We start from the raw sequence: 13,216 nt of genomic DNA on the forward strand, positions 1-13,216 counted from the left end.
AGCGCAGACACGGAGTTTGATTTTTTCGACTTTTTCGAATTAATCGCGCGCGCGTCGTCGGAGTCCGAACGACATTGATTTCGCAAAGAGCTGTAGCAAACACCGCATACGCGCCCGCCACCGTCGCGTCTCGGTCTGCGCGTCCTGTGCGGGAACGCGTTTCCCTCGCTGGTCACCGCAGCGTCCACCAGACCTGTCGCGGTCAGATCTGTCAATGGCTCGGCGCCGCGTCCAGCAACGCCCTCTCGGTGCCACGCCTGTCCTCGCCTCTTGACTCTCTACGACCACCTCGAAGCACCAGGTTGACCAGCGCTGCCGGACGAGCTGACACCTGACGGTTCTCCATCCACCATCCACACCCATATATACGGCTCGAGCTCAAAACTAGAAACTACCCCGCAGCGACACGATGAAGCCCACTCCAACGACCGCACCGCCATGGACAGGCTCGCCCTACCGTCGGCGCCGCATCCTCTGGGCCCTCGTCGTCCTCACCGTCGGCGGGATCTACTACCTCTCGCAATACGGCGCCCCGTCTTCATCCTTCCTCTCCCTCTCCGAATCCCTGAAAGACTGGGGCTACCACTTCTCCCCAGACTCCTCGCGCGCCGGACGCGTCGCACAGGCGAAGCAGGATGCGCACGCCGGGGAGGGCACCGCGACGTACGCAGACGTGCGCGAGATCGACGCGCTCCTGCACTTCCTCACCGCGCACCCCGAGCGGCGCTTGGAGGAGGACGGGGGCTCGATCCGTGTGGAGGGGCTGGGCAGTGTTGTGGTCGATGTGGAGAAGCCGGTCGACTTGAGGGTGTACGCGCCCGATGGGAAGAACGACTGGGAGGCGCATACGAAACGCTTGAGGGAGCAGTACCCGCTCGTTGTATTCAGCAAGACGTATTGCCCGTGAGTGATTTCTTGCATTGTGTGATGGGGTTGTGCTCACACGAGAATGCTGCAGGTACTCGCAAAGAGCGAAGACGCTGCTGGCTTCATATGAGATTGAGCCGGCGCCGAAGATCATCGAGCTCAACGTGCGCTCGGATGGGCCGCAGGTACAGGCTATCCTTGCGAGATTGACAGGTCGAAACACGGTGCCCAATATCTTGCTCAAGGCAAGTATGATGCGAGGTCGAGCAGTTTCTTTTGCTGACTACTGTTCGGTCTATAGGGCAGTTCGATAGGTGGCTCGGACGACATTCATCAGATGCACGAGGCGCACAAACTGAAGAGATTGTTTGAAGAGGGCGGCTTGACCGTCAAGGGAGCTGCGGCTGAGGCTTGATGCACAACATTCCATACTCAATCATGCTGTACGATATGCGAAGAGGACATAGCATCTCATTCGGGAATTCGGGAACAAGTACAACACGTGATGTCGAGCGCATCGTCGTTTGGTATATGCTATTGTACATTGCGCGCTTCCAAGCGTCCATGAGGCGTCGAATGAAAGAAGATACTTCAAGGCTTCTTGTGGAGATCCTGCGCCCACTCCGGAGGCTCGTCCTTGCCCTCCTCTTCGAGCTTCTCGCCCTGTTCCATTGTATCGTGCACAGTGTCGGCCTTGTGCTCGGCAGGTGCATAAACCTGCATATCCAGTCAATATCAAAACATTAACACCTATGCATTAGGACGTACAGTCGAGACAATGAGAGGGGTGGGTCCAGTGTTCTTGAACTGTCGTGATGCAGTGAGTATATGCGATGGTATCTACGATTACTGCGGCTTACGTTGTGCAAAGTCCCAGCAGGAACGATGACAATATCGCCTGGGTTGATGGTCTCCTTCTGCATTGCATAGTCAATGGCTTGTACCCCAGCATGGATATCGGACGCCGCACCTTGGCGCCGCCATCAATGATGGCCTGGGCCGTCCCCGAGAGGAAGTTGAGGTGCTGGTCGACAGAATGTGTCTCCTGTAAGAGGCATAAGCGCATATATCGACCCCGGCGGCGCATATACCCACCTCCCCGATCTCTCCGCCAACCGGAATAGTCATGATGACCAGCTATGATGCGCGAGCAGGGTCAAGAGCCTAAACCGACAATGGGGCGGTCATGACTGCGCACCTGGCTGTTGCGCCCAGTCCAGAGAACGCGCCTGAACTTGTCGCTGTCGGAAGCAACTTGGTAAATGTTCCTGAAGACGGAGACGGTCTTCGGAGGCTCGGTGTTGGGCTTGAAGGCGGTCATGGTCGTCGCGAATGGACGGGTGGGGACGCGCGGAAGGAAGATGCTCTTGCGGCGGGGAGTGAGGGTGATGGTGGTGGACTGCTGAGAGAGACGGAGCATGGTGGTCATAGGGAGGGAGGATCCGGGTAAGGGCGGGTAGGGCGGGTGTCAAATGACTTCAGGGCGGACGTCGACGTCTATGTGCGGCCGAGCGGGTGGCAGGGCTATATGCCCGCTGGCCAGGACCCCCGGGCGGATGGCTGAGCAGGGTTGCGCGGATGCGGCGGCTGCCTCCTCTGCGCGCCCGAGATCGGGGGTCATACGTCATGACAGCGATGACGCCGGAGTGTGCTTTGGAGTACACAATCTCGACTGTTGGCCACAGACAAGCTCGTCCTGGTAGAGTACACAGCCATATATTCTCGTTCGCCAGAATTGCGAATTGTGGATAACCACCTCGTCGGCGTGCCCACAGCATCGCCACCACGGAGGTGGCTCGGCGCAGCTGTTTGTTCCAGAACGGGCCACTGGGAACCCCCTAGCTTCCCTCAAGGCATAAATCGGTTATGCACGAAGGTACGCACGCCCGCAAGGTGCGACCGAACTATACACTTCCCAGCATCGGGGTTCTACCACTAGTGCCTCAGAATGGCGCGGGGTTCGGCAGTCGGGACGACATATACTCGACAAGAAGGCGGAGTCCGTGGTTATCTCGCATCCGCTCACGCTCCCCAGATCGGGGCATGCAGGTTTTGGGTTATTCCTTTAAACAGCATTCCTGGGGCCGTTGTTGCCACTCATTGTGCAGCCGTATACGGAAGTAGATTGGGGCGTTAGAGCGGCTTACCTGCCTTCTGGATACTGCAAGCAGTTAGCATGTAGTTTCACTTCGGGTCCTCGCACGAGCTCGACTGAGTGTACTCACCGGCATCCCAACCCGCAAGTGGGCATCCATGTTCCGTTCCAACGCGGATATGGACCGGTACTTTCAACGTAGCGATTGTATTATGTACTCATGCGAGCCACTGTGCCTGCCTTCGCGGTTACAGGTACCAGTTGGCCCATAGTAAGTCACAGGTTGCCTATCCAAGGGCAATGCAATCAATGTCAATGATGAGTTAGTTCTGTGCTTTATTCGAACAACTCCCGCAAACTAACTCTAAGACCGTGACTTTGCCTGCTACCTCGCTAGCATAGATGAATGATGATTGATGATGGTGTTGTCAAAGTTCGAAAGTTCAGACCGGGACAGACGCCCGCCGGTGGACTCATGGGAACGGCCGAAGAGTCCTGCGCCTCGCGTTCCCGCCGGCAGCACTTGACTTCATACTCCATCATCATGTCCAAGAAACAACGACTGTGAGCAATCGAAAGTCTCTTTTTAGCCAAGCTGACTCTAAAGCGTCGGACAAGTATCCGCCTGCTGGCTTGCTCATGTCATGATCCAGCGCGCCGAATGTAGATCGTCTAGCCTGATCCCCGCATTCTCTTTCCTCTATATGCACAGCTGCCCAGCTGTAAGCCGGACAGCTTAGAATCTCGGTATCCTCGGCTATGGCGCAAAATTACGACAGATTGCCCACGATGTTGGATTAGTCAATGCTCCGCCAAGCCTTGCCAGGATCAGCCTCGTCGTTCGCGATGTGCGGCGCGTGGAATGCGTCGTCGACTTCCCTTTCCGAACTTTCCTTGGATGCTTAGAATCATCATCCAGGAACTCCGCCAGCCTGGGACCATCATGTCGCGGATAGCGCCGCTGCTCGCACGACGTCCACATGCTTCCTGACGGTATCCGACCCTCACCTCCGGGCGCGCTAGAATGCGGAGGTACTGACGGAGATGCCCCGAGCTGGCGACCGAACAGTATATAGAGCCCGCATGCTAACCGCAGACCCCACAAACACTCTCGCAGCGTACTCGGGCTTTGCGTTTGTGCACCATGGCGCCGACCATGGCCTCGGTCTTCCTCCCTCTCCTCGCTGCTACAGGGTCCGCTCTGGCTGCCAAGTTCTCTCCTTCTTCTGTCTCTCGCAGCACCACCGGCTTTGGCAACACGCTCCCTAACAAGTTCATCGTTGAAGTCGACAACGCGAGCGATATCCCCGGCAAGCGGGCTTTCGACACACGCTCTGTGAGTCTTTGCTCCCGTCGACGTCGGGGCCTGACGTGCTCCCCATGCGGTTTCGTGAGAGAGCTTACCACTACGCTAGGCCCACGAAGTCGTTTACGACTCACTCCGAAAGAGGGATCTCGGGTTTCAAGTCGAGAAGGAATTCAATTCCCCAGGCCTGTTCCTTGGTTCCGTGCTAACATTGGACGTAAGTGCTCGCGCCATTCTCTTCTCTGCCTTCCCAATTCGCTCACGAACCTTCGCCAACAGAACGCGAACGTACGCCAGGCTCACGTGCTGTGGATCTATTCTGGACTCACGACTCACGTTCGCATGGCTGACAGGATGCTGCGAAGGTGCTCGATATTCCCGGCGTGAAGGCCATTCGCCCAGTGACCCTTATCCCCGCACCGAAGTACGTCTTCATGATTGTTTGTGTTCGTAATTCGGCAGCTGTGGTGTATTGAATGCGGCGTATTCATCGATGTTGATGTATGCATGTAGGCCTGTGAAGTTGCACGTCGTCACGGGACCCGACGATCCGCAGGTTCCCCCGGATACGGAGTCGACACACATCCTCACGGTGAGGGCACAGGGACCTTTGCAGACAGAGGCTCGGGCGACTCATCCAGAAATCACTCCACCCAGGGCGTAGATAAACTGCATGCGCAGGGAATATTTGGCAAGGGCATCAAAATCGGAATGTGAGTGAAGCTCTTGCACGTGGCATACAGGTGCAGTTCTGAGGTCAACTTACCTCATCCTTCGCAGCATCGACACTGGTATGAACTACTTCTGGCCCCTGTCAAACTTGTATCTGACATAATGCCACAGGTATTGACTATACCAACCCTTTCCTTGGTGGTGCGTTCGGCCCTGGTAACAAAGTCATTGGCGGATTTGACTTCGTCGGCGATGCATATGGTGAGCAGTAAATCATACGAGCTGTCTTCACGAGCAAAGCGCTGACTTTACTCGCAGATGGTGTGTAACATACTGCCCTTTACACCTGATGACGACTCATGAAAGTTGTGCAGGTACCAACACGCCCATGCCCGACGACGACCCTCTGGACCAATGCAACGGGCATGGCACGCACGTCGGAGTGTGTATCAGTCTCTTTGTCGTGTGTTGTCGTCACATCCTCACATGCTTGCTTCAGGGCATCATCGGTGCGGACCCTAACAATCCGTTCAACATCAGTGGTGTGGCGTCCCAGGCATCCATCAACGCATATCGCGTCTTTGGCTGTGAAGGCTCCGTGACCGACGACAGTAAGTAGCCACAGCCACTCTTCACGACAACGCTGACGGTCATCACATCAATGCATCACCTCCTACAGTCCTTATCGAGGCTCTGCTCCAGGGTGTCAAAGATGGCAACAACATTCTGACCATGTCGCTTGGCGGTACCGACGGCTGGACCGAAAGCTCGAGCTCAGTCGTATCAAGCAGGATCGCAGCCTCAGGGCGGATTGTCACCATCGCTGCTGGTACGTTCCGATCATCTCGTCCATGCATCGCATCACGCCCCTGACGAGCTCGCCATACATGTCATCGTTCGACGTCCCTCTGCTTGGCTCGTCATGCATTCGCATGCTTGGCACTGACCAGGCAACGACGGCTCGAAGGGATCCTGGTACACATCCAGCCCCGGGAACGGCATCAACGCCATCTCGGTCGCCAGCCTCGACAACACCGTCATCCCGCTGCAGAACGCGACTGTGCACGGCGTCGCGCACGACCCCATCCCGTACTTCGACGCGCTCCCACTCCCGGTGAACGCCACGCTGCCCGTTTTCGCGACGAGCAACGATACGACTGTCGTGGACGATGCGTGCAACCCGCTCCCGGACGACACGCCTGACCTGTCTGGCTTCGTTGTGGTCGTTCGCCGGGGCACATGTACCTTTGTGAGTGCGGGTTGAGTGCGCGGATTGGGTCGTAGTTGCTGACACGTGCATGTGTTCAGGTGCAGAAGTTGACCAACATCGCAGCGAAGGGAGGTCAAGTCAGCCTGATCTATGAGTAAGTGATGGTGGCTTGCACTTCGCATGGCACTCCTTCGAATCAACTTGGAACTCATCTCCCCCCCCCCCTTTCTTTGTACAGCAACGGCAACGGATTTAGCAACATCGATGTTGGCAACTTCACTGCTGTCCTCATCCAAGCTGCCGATGGTGAATTCGTGAGTGCTACCGCCCCAACCTCAGTCACTGCGAGACTTCAGGCTCACTTGTCGTCACAGCTGGTCAACCAGTTTGCGGCAGGTGTCCCAGTCGCGATCTCTTTCCCCCAGACGGGCGCGAGCTTCCAATTCCCTGACCCCAGCGGCGGCCTCATCTCCAGTTTCACGAGCTATGGCCCGACGAATGACTTCTTCTTCAAGCCCGCGGTCGCTGCGCCCGGCGGCAACATCCTCTCGACGTTCCCCGTCCCCCTCGGCACGTTCGCTGTGCTCTCAGGGACCTCCATGGCGACGCCGTTCATGGCTGGGGTCTCGGCGCTGCTGTTCGAGGTGCGCGGCACGTCTGCGCAGACGGCCAAGATCGCACGCACGCTCTTCGAGTCTACGGCGCAGCGCATCTCATCGAGCCATACGGACGGCGACCCGCTGCAGACTGTCACCCAGCAAGGTGCTGGTCTCGTGGATGCGTTCAGGGCGATCCACGCAGACGTTCTGGTGTCGCCCACGGAGCTCATTACGAACGACACTGCGCACTTCCGTGGCGTGTGAGTAGGAGTGTGTATATGGGAGGATCGACGCTCAATTTTTGCACCAGGCAAACGTTCACCGTCAAGAACACGGGCACGTCCGAGAAGACATTCAAGCTCTCTCACATCCCCGCCGGCACTGCCCTCACTGTGCAACCGGTACGTTGGCGTTTGTCTCTTTGTCGTTACCAGCGAGCTCATGGGTGCTCCAGGGCTCCATCTTCCCAGCAGACGGACCAGTGCCTCTCGACGCCACAGCTGCCAAGGTCTCATTCTCCCCGAAGTCCCTCACGGTCCGCCCCGGCCAGACAAAAACCGTCACTGTCAATATCACCCCTCCCAAGGGCCTCGACGCGAAGACCTTCCCCGTCTTCTCTGGGTTCATTCAACTGTCCAACGGGAACGAGAGCTACCAGGTGACGTACCTCGGCCTCGCCGCCGCGCTCAAGGACATGCCCGTCGTCGACAACACGGACGTGTTCTTCGGCGTCGACCTGCCGACGCTGGTCGACGGGCAGGGCAACTTCTTCTCTGACCCCGAGAACTTCACATTCGCCGGCGCCGACTTCCCGTCGGTGCTCATGCGCCTCAACTTTGGCACGCCGAAGCTCCGGTTCGACCTCGTAGACTCGGACATCAAGCTCAACACGACGCTGAACACGCGTGGCGTGGAGGAAGGGGGCACGCACGTCTTCGAGCGCGAGGTGTTCAGCTTCCCGCACAACCCGGGCCAGGGCACGTTCGCCAAGGTGAAGGTCCTCGGGACGATCTTCGAGGCGGACTTCCAGCCGCGGAACTCAGACGTCAATGTGAGTATTCCTCGACTTCCTCGATCTTGGTGCTCGCAAATGCTGACTTTCGTCTTTTCGCCACAGGACGGTACAGGGTTCAACGAGCTGTCGATCCCTACTCCGCAGTTCGCAAACGGGACGACGATCCCGAACGGCTCGTACCGCATCCTTCTGCGTGCCCTGAAGGTCACCGGCGACCCGACGAAGGAGGAGGACTTTGAGAGCTGGCTGAGCCCTGTTATCGGGGTACAAGTCCCGTCGTAGAGGACCCACTGTCCGTAGCTCTCCTTGACACTAATTTATCCACCTGCCTTGCACACATTCTCTATTCATTTTGCTCGTTGAATCACTATGCGCTCTGGGTAGCGTCAACCATGGAGGACGTATGCAATCGTGAATACGGTATCGATAAGCAAGGGACACTACAAGTTTGAAAGAAGCGACGTTGCGCGTCCAGAGTCCGGGAGTCGGGCCAGTCAATGTTCCCAGCTCAATTATTCTGTCATTGCTGAAGAGTAAACTGTCGAAGCTAGCCTAGTACCTGGGCCATTCGCCGCCGATATGCCAGAGGAATAAAAACACGACCAATCATATTGGACGAACTACAAAGGTCGGCATAGGTGGTGGCATAGGGCATATGGCTGGAGTTCATTGGGGAAGCATATAATACGGTGATTGATACAGACAGGACACGCCCACATTGATGGCTCAAGACAACTGATTGCGAATGAGGACCACAGAATACCAGATACTGCTGCGCGCTTATGATCTGGGCTTCTCCTACAGGACGGGATAAATTTAGTTAGCTTCACACGTGCGAACGAAACGTAGATCTATACCTTCTTCTCCTTCCAGAGAGCCAACAGACCAACGCCAGAGACCTTGACGATCTTGAAGCGGACACCGGGAATATCACCCTTAGCCTTACCCCGGCGACCGAAACCGGAGATGAGGACCTCGTCGTTCTCGTCGACGAAGTTCAAGCAACCATCGTTCTGCAAATACGATGCGGTCAGATGGTGAGCATTGCGAATGGAGCCATCACAAAGTCCAGAGCGCTCCAGAGCACAGTAAACCCCGACAAGCCAATGAGCGATGGGATGAAACTCACCGGTACGAAGGCGGTGACCTTCTTGCCGTTCTTGATGAGTTGTACACGGACGCACTTGCGGATAGCGGAGTTGGGCTGCTTGGCCTCGACGCCAACCTTCTCAAGCACGATACCCTTGGCGTGCGAGGAGCCTCCAGTGGGGGAGGTCTTGTAGATGTTGCCGAGGGCGCGCTTCTTGTACGCCTTGTCCGCCTACACACCGAGGAAAAATCGTCATTGAGCGACTGCAGAGTGCGCAAGGGGGATGCGATGGAGCGGGAGGAACGGGAGGGGCAGACGGGTATCGATAGACTCACCCAGCGATTTTCGCGGCGGTCGTTGCGCAGCTTACGCGCTGCCTGCAATCCACGGGGTTTGTTGGCTAGCGAAACGGACGGTCAGCACGACGTCAACGACATCTCGACGAGGAGCAGGACGGGGGAGAGGACTTACAGCCCATTGTTGACGACGACGACTTGCGTGGTAGATGCGGATGAAGAGGGCTTGGTGTCGGAGTTCCAATTCTCCCCGAGAACTGCAAAGTACCTGGCCGCTCACAGCACGTGACTCCAAGCCCCCTTATCGGATCTCTTAGCGCCCAAAACCTTGCGGTCAGTGACCACGATCATGGCGCAAGTCTCGCGCACTGGGCCCATCTGCTCCCGAGCAAATAGACTATTTCTACTGCTTTTTGCCTTGTACTGACCGCCTCAGGCCATCTGATGTGCTTTCTGGTCCGGCCATCATGCCATTGAAGGTGCAATCTACGTTGAGCCCCGCTGACAATCGCGTGAAGGAAGGGCAAACTCTTGCTCGAGGTGATTTGTGTCGACACGCATGTGTGAACACTCCCACCGATTGATGAACCTAATGGACTTCTGCTAGTGACTTGGCATCTAATATTGCTATCGGACCGACTCGCGAGCACATATACCGTCGCCGCAGGTGCTAGACCTCGAGAGCCGTAAGCACCCCTTCGCACAAACCTCAACCATGTCGTCAGGCAGCGGCGTGCAGTACTACCACCATGGTCGGTTCCGCCTTGCTGGTGGCGTTCTTCCAGACGCGATCACGGCGTACCGCACTTACGGCGACCCGGCAAACCCATGCATCGTCTTCCCCACATGTTATGGTGGGAGAGTCGACAGTACGTCCGTCTACTCTGCGCCTTTCCTTGAACTCTGATACATGGAAAAGCATAGGAGACCAGGAATACATGATCGGTCCAGACAAGGTACCCAACACGCTCGTCACCGGGCTGCGGCCAATGCGGTCGAGGTTGCATTCAGAAGACACTAAACAGAGTTGACTTCGCATCGCGCAGGCACTGGACCCCTCGAAGTACTACATCGTCACTTTTGCCCTTTTCTCCAACGGCGAGGTATGCTAGCTTCTTTGTGGACGCCGCATCTTCTGCATTCACTCCGTGTGCTGACATCCCCTGTCTATCTCCCTCAGTCCTCTTCGCCGTCCAACACGGTAGGCCACGTTCCCCCGCACCTATCACACGCCAGCTCCCACCGCTGACAGTTCCGCTACCCAGCCTGCGCCGTACAACGGGCCGTACTTCCCCGATGTATCATACGAGGACAACATGTGAGCTCCAGCCCCGGCCAATCCCCGCGGGTTTCTCACAATGCCATAGCCGTGCCCAATACGCCGTCCTGACCAAAGAGCTGAATGTAAAGAAAGTATACTGCGCGATTGGGTTTAGCATGGGTGGTCAGCAGGTGCCAATTCCCCCCGCGCTCTTCCTTCCCGCCAGACTAATAGTGGCTGCGGCCTGTCTAGGCGTACTACTGGCCTGTCGTCTACCCAGACTTTGTCGAGAAGCAAGCACCCGTCCAATCGTCTTCAGGCAAGCATAACCTGACCCGCTAATGCTCCACTAGGTTCATCCCGATATGCGGCTCGGCGCGCACGAGCATGCACAATAAGTGGTGCGTCTGCGGCCTCGACTTGTCCAGCTCGAGTCGTCAAGGGCATCTGACGGCGCGTTCTCAGCTTCCTCGAAGGTCCGAAAGCCGCACTGGTCAACTCAAAGGACTTTGAAAACGGCTTCTATACGAAGGAGCCGCAGTTCGGTCTGCGTGCGTTTGGCCGCGCATACAGTGCGTGGGCCTACGGGCAGACGGTGCGTCTAGTCTTCTCTGTCCCCCTTCCAGGTCCACTCGCAGCGTGTCTTATGACCGGGACATCTCCTTTCGTAGTGGTTCCGCGAGCATGGCTACCTGTTGGGCGACCAGAACTCCTCGCTTGAAGACTTCCTGCGCACGCAGTGGGAGGGCGGCTTCCTGGGGACCTGGGATGCGAACGATCTAGTCACGCTTCTGCATACATGGTACTATGGCGACGTGACGCTCGTCGGAAAGTCGACGTTCAGGGCCGCCCATGAAGAGGATGGGTTCACAAGCACCCTTTCCGCGATCAAGGCCAAGGGGTTGATTATGCCGTGCAAGACTGACTTGTACTTCCCGGTACGTGTGCATCTTGCTGTGCAAAAGAAGATTGAAGTGTTGATACGCTGTTCAGCCGGAGGACAGTGAGATTGAGGTTTCATTGATGAAGAACAATTCTAAGCTGGTCATCATCGATTCTACCTGGGGTCATATGGGTACGTCTGTCTTGACCTTTGTGTTCATGCATACGATAGCTAATGAAAATATTAGCTGGCGGAGGAACAAATATCAGAGACGACGAATTCATTCAAGCGGAAGTGAGGGCATTCCTCGAGTCTTGACTGACTCGATATCGTCAATATTTCAGTTTCTAGCGTGTGTGTGTACGACCAGCTAAATTGTAGTGCAGATTTTCAGGTAGTACGCAGAATATTCAGTTCGTCAGACACGATTACGTGATACAACAAACTGAACAACGCCCATGTTCTGATGCCTAGACAGGATTCCTGACGGGAGTGGTTCGTGCGACCCTACGCTACGAGGTGGCCGCCTTCGTACCCGTCACTCCACCGTACACTGCTGTCTCTGGCTCTACCCATCTATGTTAAGCTGCGGGCTGCCGTTTCTTCCGTACCACCACGTACCCTGGCTCCCGGGCGTCGCCCTCGTCAACCGTCTTTCCTCGCATGGTTGGCCATGTGGTGGGTACATAGGGCAATCGGCGGGAATACGAGCTCGCGCCATCTGGTCCGAGTCGCAACAACTTGTTCCAAAGACGGTTGGTCTGTGGCTAGTGACCATGGAGTGCCAGAAGATCCCGGTCAATTCTCATTCCGAGATGGCACGTTCCCTCGTCAACTAGGAAACTCACTCGCTCGTATAGACGTAATAGGAACATGCTTTGACCACACCTGACATGACGACTCTTGGCCCGATGTACTGACTTCGCAGTCATACGAAGAACTCTAATGGGCCACACAGTAGACTTCAGTTGCAGAGGAGTATTGCCACAGAAGGCATGGCAATTGCGACACTGTAGTACTAGTACAATGCAGCCGAGAGAGAGAGAGGTAAATGTGCCAATGCCTACCAAATGCGAACCCAGCGGCAGACTCTATCGATAACTCATTGAGATCATCTAGATGAGCGCCAGGTAACAGGATTCTAATAAGAGAGGAGCGCCTGGTACCTGTTTGTCACTGTGTCGCTGTTCCCCTCGCCCAGACCACCTCGTTGTAGTCATCCTCGGGAACAATTACGCCTCCTCCCAAGCTGGCCAGATTGACTCGTTGGCCCCCGAAGACACGTTCTTAGAGACGGAGAGGGCGGTTGTGCGCGAGTCCCTAGCCTTAGACATGCAAATATCGTCAGTGCGTAAGCCTGTTCGTGCTGCTCGTCCTTCACACCTTTCTCTCGAGGTCGGGTGCCAGTCCTTCGGATTTCAACTCGGACAGAGGATTTTCCCTCTGAACTTCCCTTCCCAACATCTGCGTACATCACCACTTGTGGTACGTGCGGATATGGGTGGCGGGACGTGAGGACCAACATAGTTGCCTCGACGATCTCACATCGCAAGCGCTGCATAGCAACCCACTTCTTTAGAGAGGCCGGTGGGAACTGCAGGCCACCGGCCGACAATCCTCCTGAGGAGCTGTGCAGTGAGAGGCCGTGGCGATGTGTTATGTTGGTTGGGGATTGCATCTTTTGTGCCACTTCGAGAACGAGGGTGTTTGGGAAGGTGGCGATGGATGGACCATTGCGCGGCGATGTTGTCTGGGGACAATCTCGCAAGCTGACCTAAATTTTTGGAACCTCCAGCCTCTTTGAGAGGCTCTATCGCGTCGCCTGATAGCCCCGGGGAGTAGAAGAGGGACAGATACTCGGAGGCTGACAGATATCTGAACAAGTATACAGGCGTAAAACAGTCTGCTCTGTTCAACCACTG

The 13,216-nt window shown here is 56.3% G+C and overlaps 5 protein-coding genes across 5 annotated transcripts; 3 read left to right on the forward strand and 2 right to left on the reverse strand.

The window, feature by feature from the left end:
- Positions 1–126: 126 nt before the first annotated feature.
- On the forward strand, positions 127–1,460 carry L226DRAFT_481640 (glutaredoxin). Its single transcript, XM_067676939.1, has 3 exons — positions 127–903; positions 959–1,112; positions 1,169–1,460. Exons 1-3 carry the CDS (start codon positions 410–412, stop codon positions 1,280–1,282), a joined length of 762 nt encoding a protein of 253 aa, XP_067539264.1. The 5' UTR covers positions 127–409; the 3' UTR covers positions 1,283–1,460.
- On the reverse strand, positions 1,459–2,188 carry L226DRAFT_457092 (RmlC-like cupin; the record flags this gene model as incomplete). Its single annotated transcript, XM_067675349.1, has 6 exons — positions 1,459–1,584; positions 1,636–1,674; positions 1,728–1,781; positions 1,838–1,912; positions 1,963–2,004; positions 2,066–2,188. 6 exons carry the CDS (start codon positions 2,186–2,188, stop codon positions 1,459–1,461), a joined length of 459 nt encoding a protein of 152 aa, XP_067539265.1.
- A 1,930-nt stretch (positions 2,189–4,118) lies between these two features.
- L226DRAFT_457297 (subtilisin-like protease) lies at positions 4,119–8,046 on the forward strand (the record flags this gene model as incomplete). The annotated part of the gene is made up of 17 exons (XM_067675358.1): positions 4,119–4,298; positions 4,378–4,485; positions 4,622–4,692; positions 4,782–4,860; positions 4,926–4,981; positions 5,049–5,059; positions 5,112–5,201; positions 5,315–5,382; positions 5,440–5,551; positions 5,620–5,769; positions 5,891–6,189; positions 6,249–6,304; positions 6,389–6,464; positions 6,507–7,009; positions 7,060–7,150; positions 7,204–7,800; positions 7,867–8,046. 17 exons carry the CDS (start codon positions 4,119–4,121, stop codon positions 8,044–8,046), a joined length of 2,727 nt encoding a protein of 908 aa, XP_067539266.1.
- A 66-nt stretch (positions 8,047–8,112) lies between these two features.
- Positions 8,113–9,332, reverse strand: L226DRAFT_610559 (40S ribosomal protein uS12; the record flags this gene model as incomplete). The annotated part of the gene is made up of 5 exons (XM_067686173.1): positions 8,113–8,562; positions 8,622–8,777; positions 8,894–9,085; positions 9,190–9,254; positions 9,326–9,332. The coding sequence occupies 5 exons, from the start codon at positions 9,330–9,332 to the stop codon at positions 8,545–8,547; spliced, it is 438 nt and encodes a 145-aa protein (XP_067539267.1). The 3' UTR covers positions 8,113–8,544.
- A 507-nt stretch (positions 9,333–9,839) lies between these two features.
- Positions 9,840–11,860, forward strand: L226DRAFT_532021 (homoserine O-acetyltransferase). The gene is made up of 12 exons (XM_067680183.1): positions 9,840–10,019; positions 10,075–10,106; positions 10,197–10,253; positions 10,331–10,351; positions 10,416–10,468; positions 10,518–10,602; positions 10,664–10,704; positions 10,765–10,812; positions 10,877–11,006; positions 11,083–11,349; positions 11,405–11,486; positions 11,542–11,860. Exons 1-12 carry the CDS (start codon positions 9,866–9,868, stop codon positions 11,610–11,612), a joined length of 1,041 nt encoding a protein of 346 aa, XP_067539268.1. The 5' UTR covers positions 9,840–9,865; the 3' UTR covers positions 11,613–11,860.
- The last annotated feature ends 1,356 nt before the right edge of the window (positions 11,861–13,216 follow it).

This window comes from Lentinus tigrinus (genome assembly GCF_003813185.1).
Source record: "Lentinus tigrinus ALCF2SS1-7 unplaced genomic scaffold L226scaffold_5, whole genome shotgun sequence".
Lineage (NCBI taxonomy): Eukaryota > Fungi > Basidiomycota > Agaricomycetes > Polyporales > Polyporaceae > Lentinus > Lentinus tigrinus.

What these genes read in the sequence shown, in the direction of transcription:
- L226DRAFT_481640 (XM_067676939.1), top strand. Translation starts at nt 410, where the DNA reads ATGAAGCCCACTCCAACGACCGCACCGCCATGGACAGGCTCGCCCTAC. An exon ending in TTCAGCAAGACGTATTGCCC is followed by an intron (nt 904 to 958) that starts GTGAGTGATTTC and finishes AGAATGCTGCAG; the next exon opens with GTACTCGCAAAGAGCGAAGA. An exon ending in TGCCCAATATCTTGCTCAAG is followed by an intron (nt 1,113 to 1,168) that starts GCAAGTATGATG and finishes TTCGGTCTATAG; the next exon opens with GGCAGTTCGATAGGTGGCTC.
- L226DRAFT_532021 (XM_067680183.1), top strand. Translation starts at nt 9,866, where the DNA reads ATGTCGTCAGGCAGCGGCGTGCAGTACTACCACCATGGTCGGTTCCGC. An exon ending in TTATGGTGGGAGAGTCGACA is followed by an intron (nt 10,020 to 10,074) that starts GTACGTCCGTCT and finishes GGAAAAGCATAG; the next exon opens with GAGACCAGGAATACATGATC. An exon ending in AGACTGACTTGTACTTCCCG is followed by an intron (nt 11,350 to 11,404) that starts GTACGTGTGCAT and finishes TACGCTGTTCAG; the next exon opens with CCGGAGGACAGTGAGATTGA.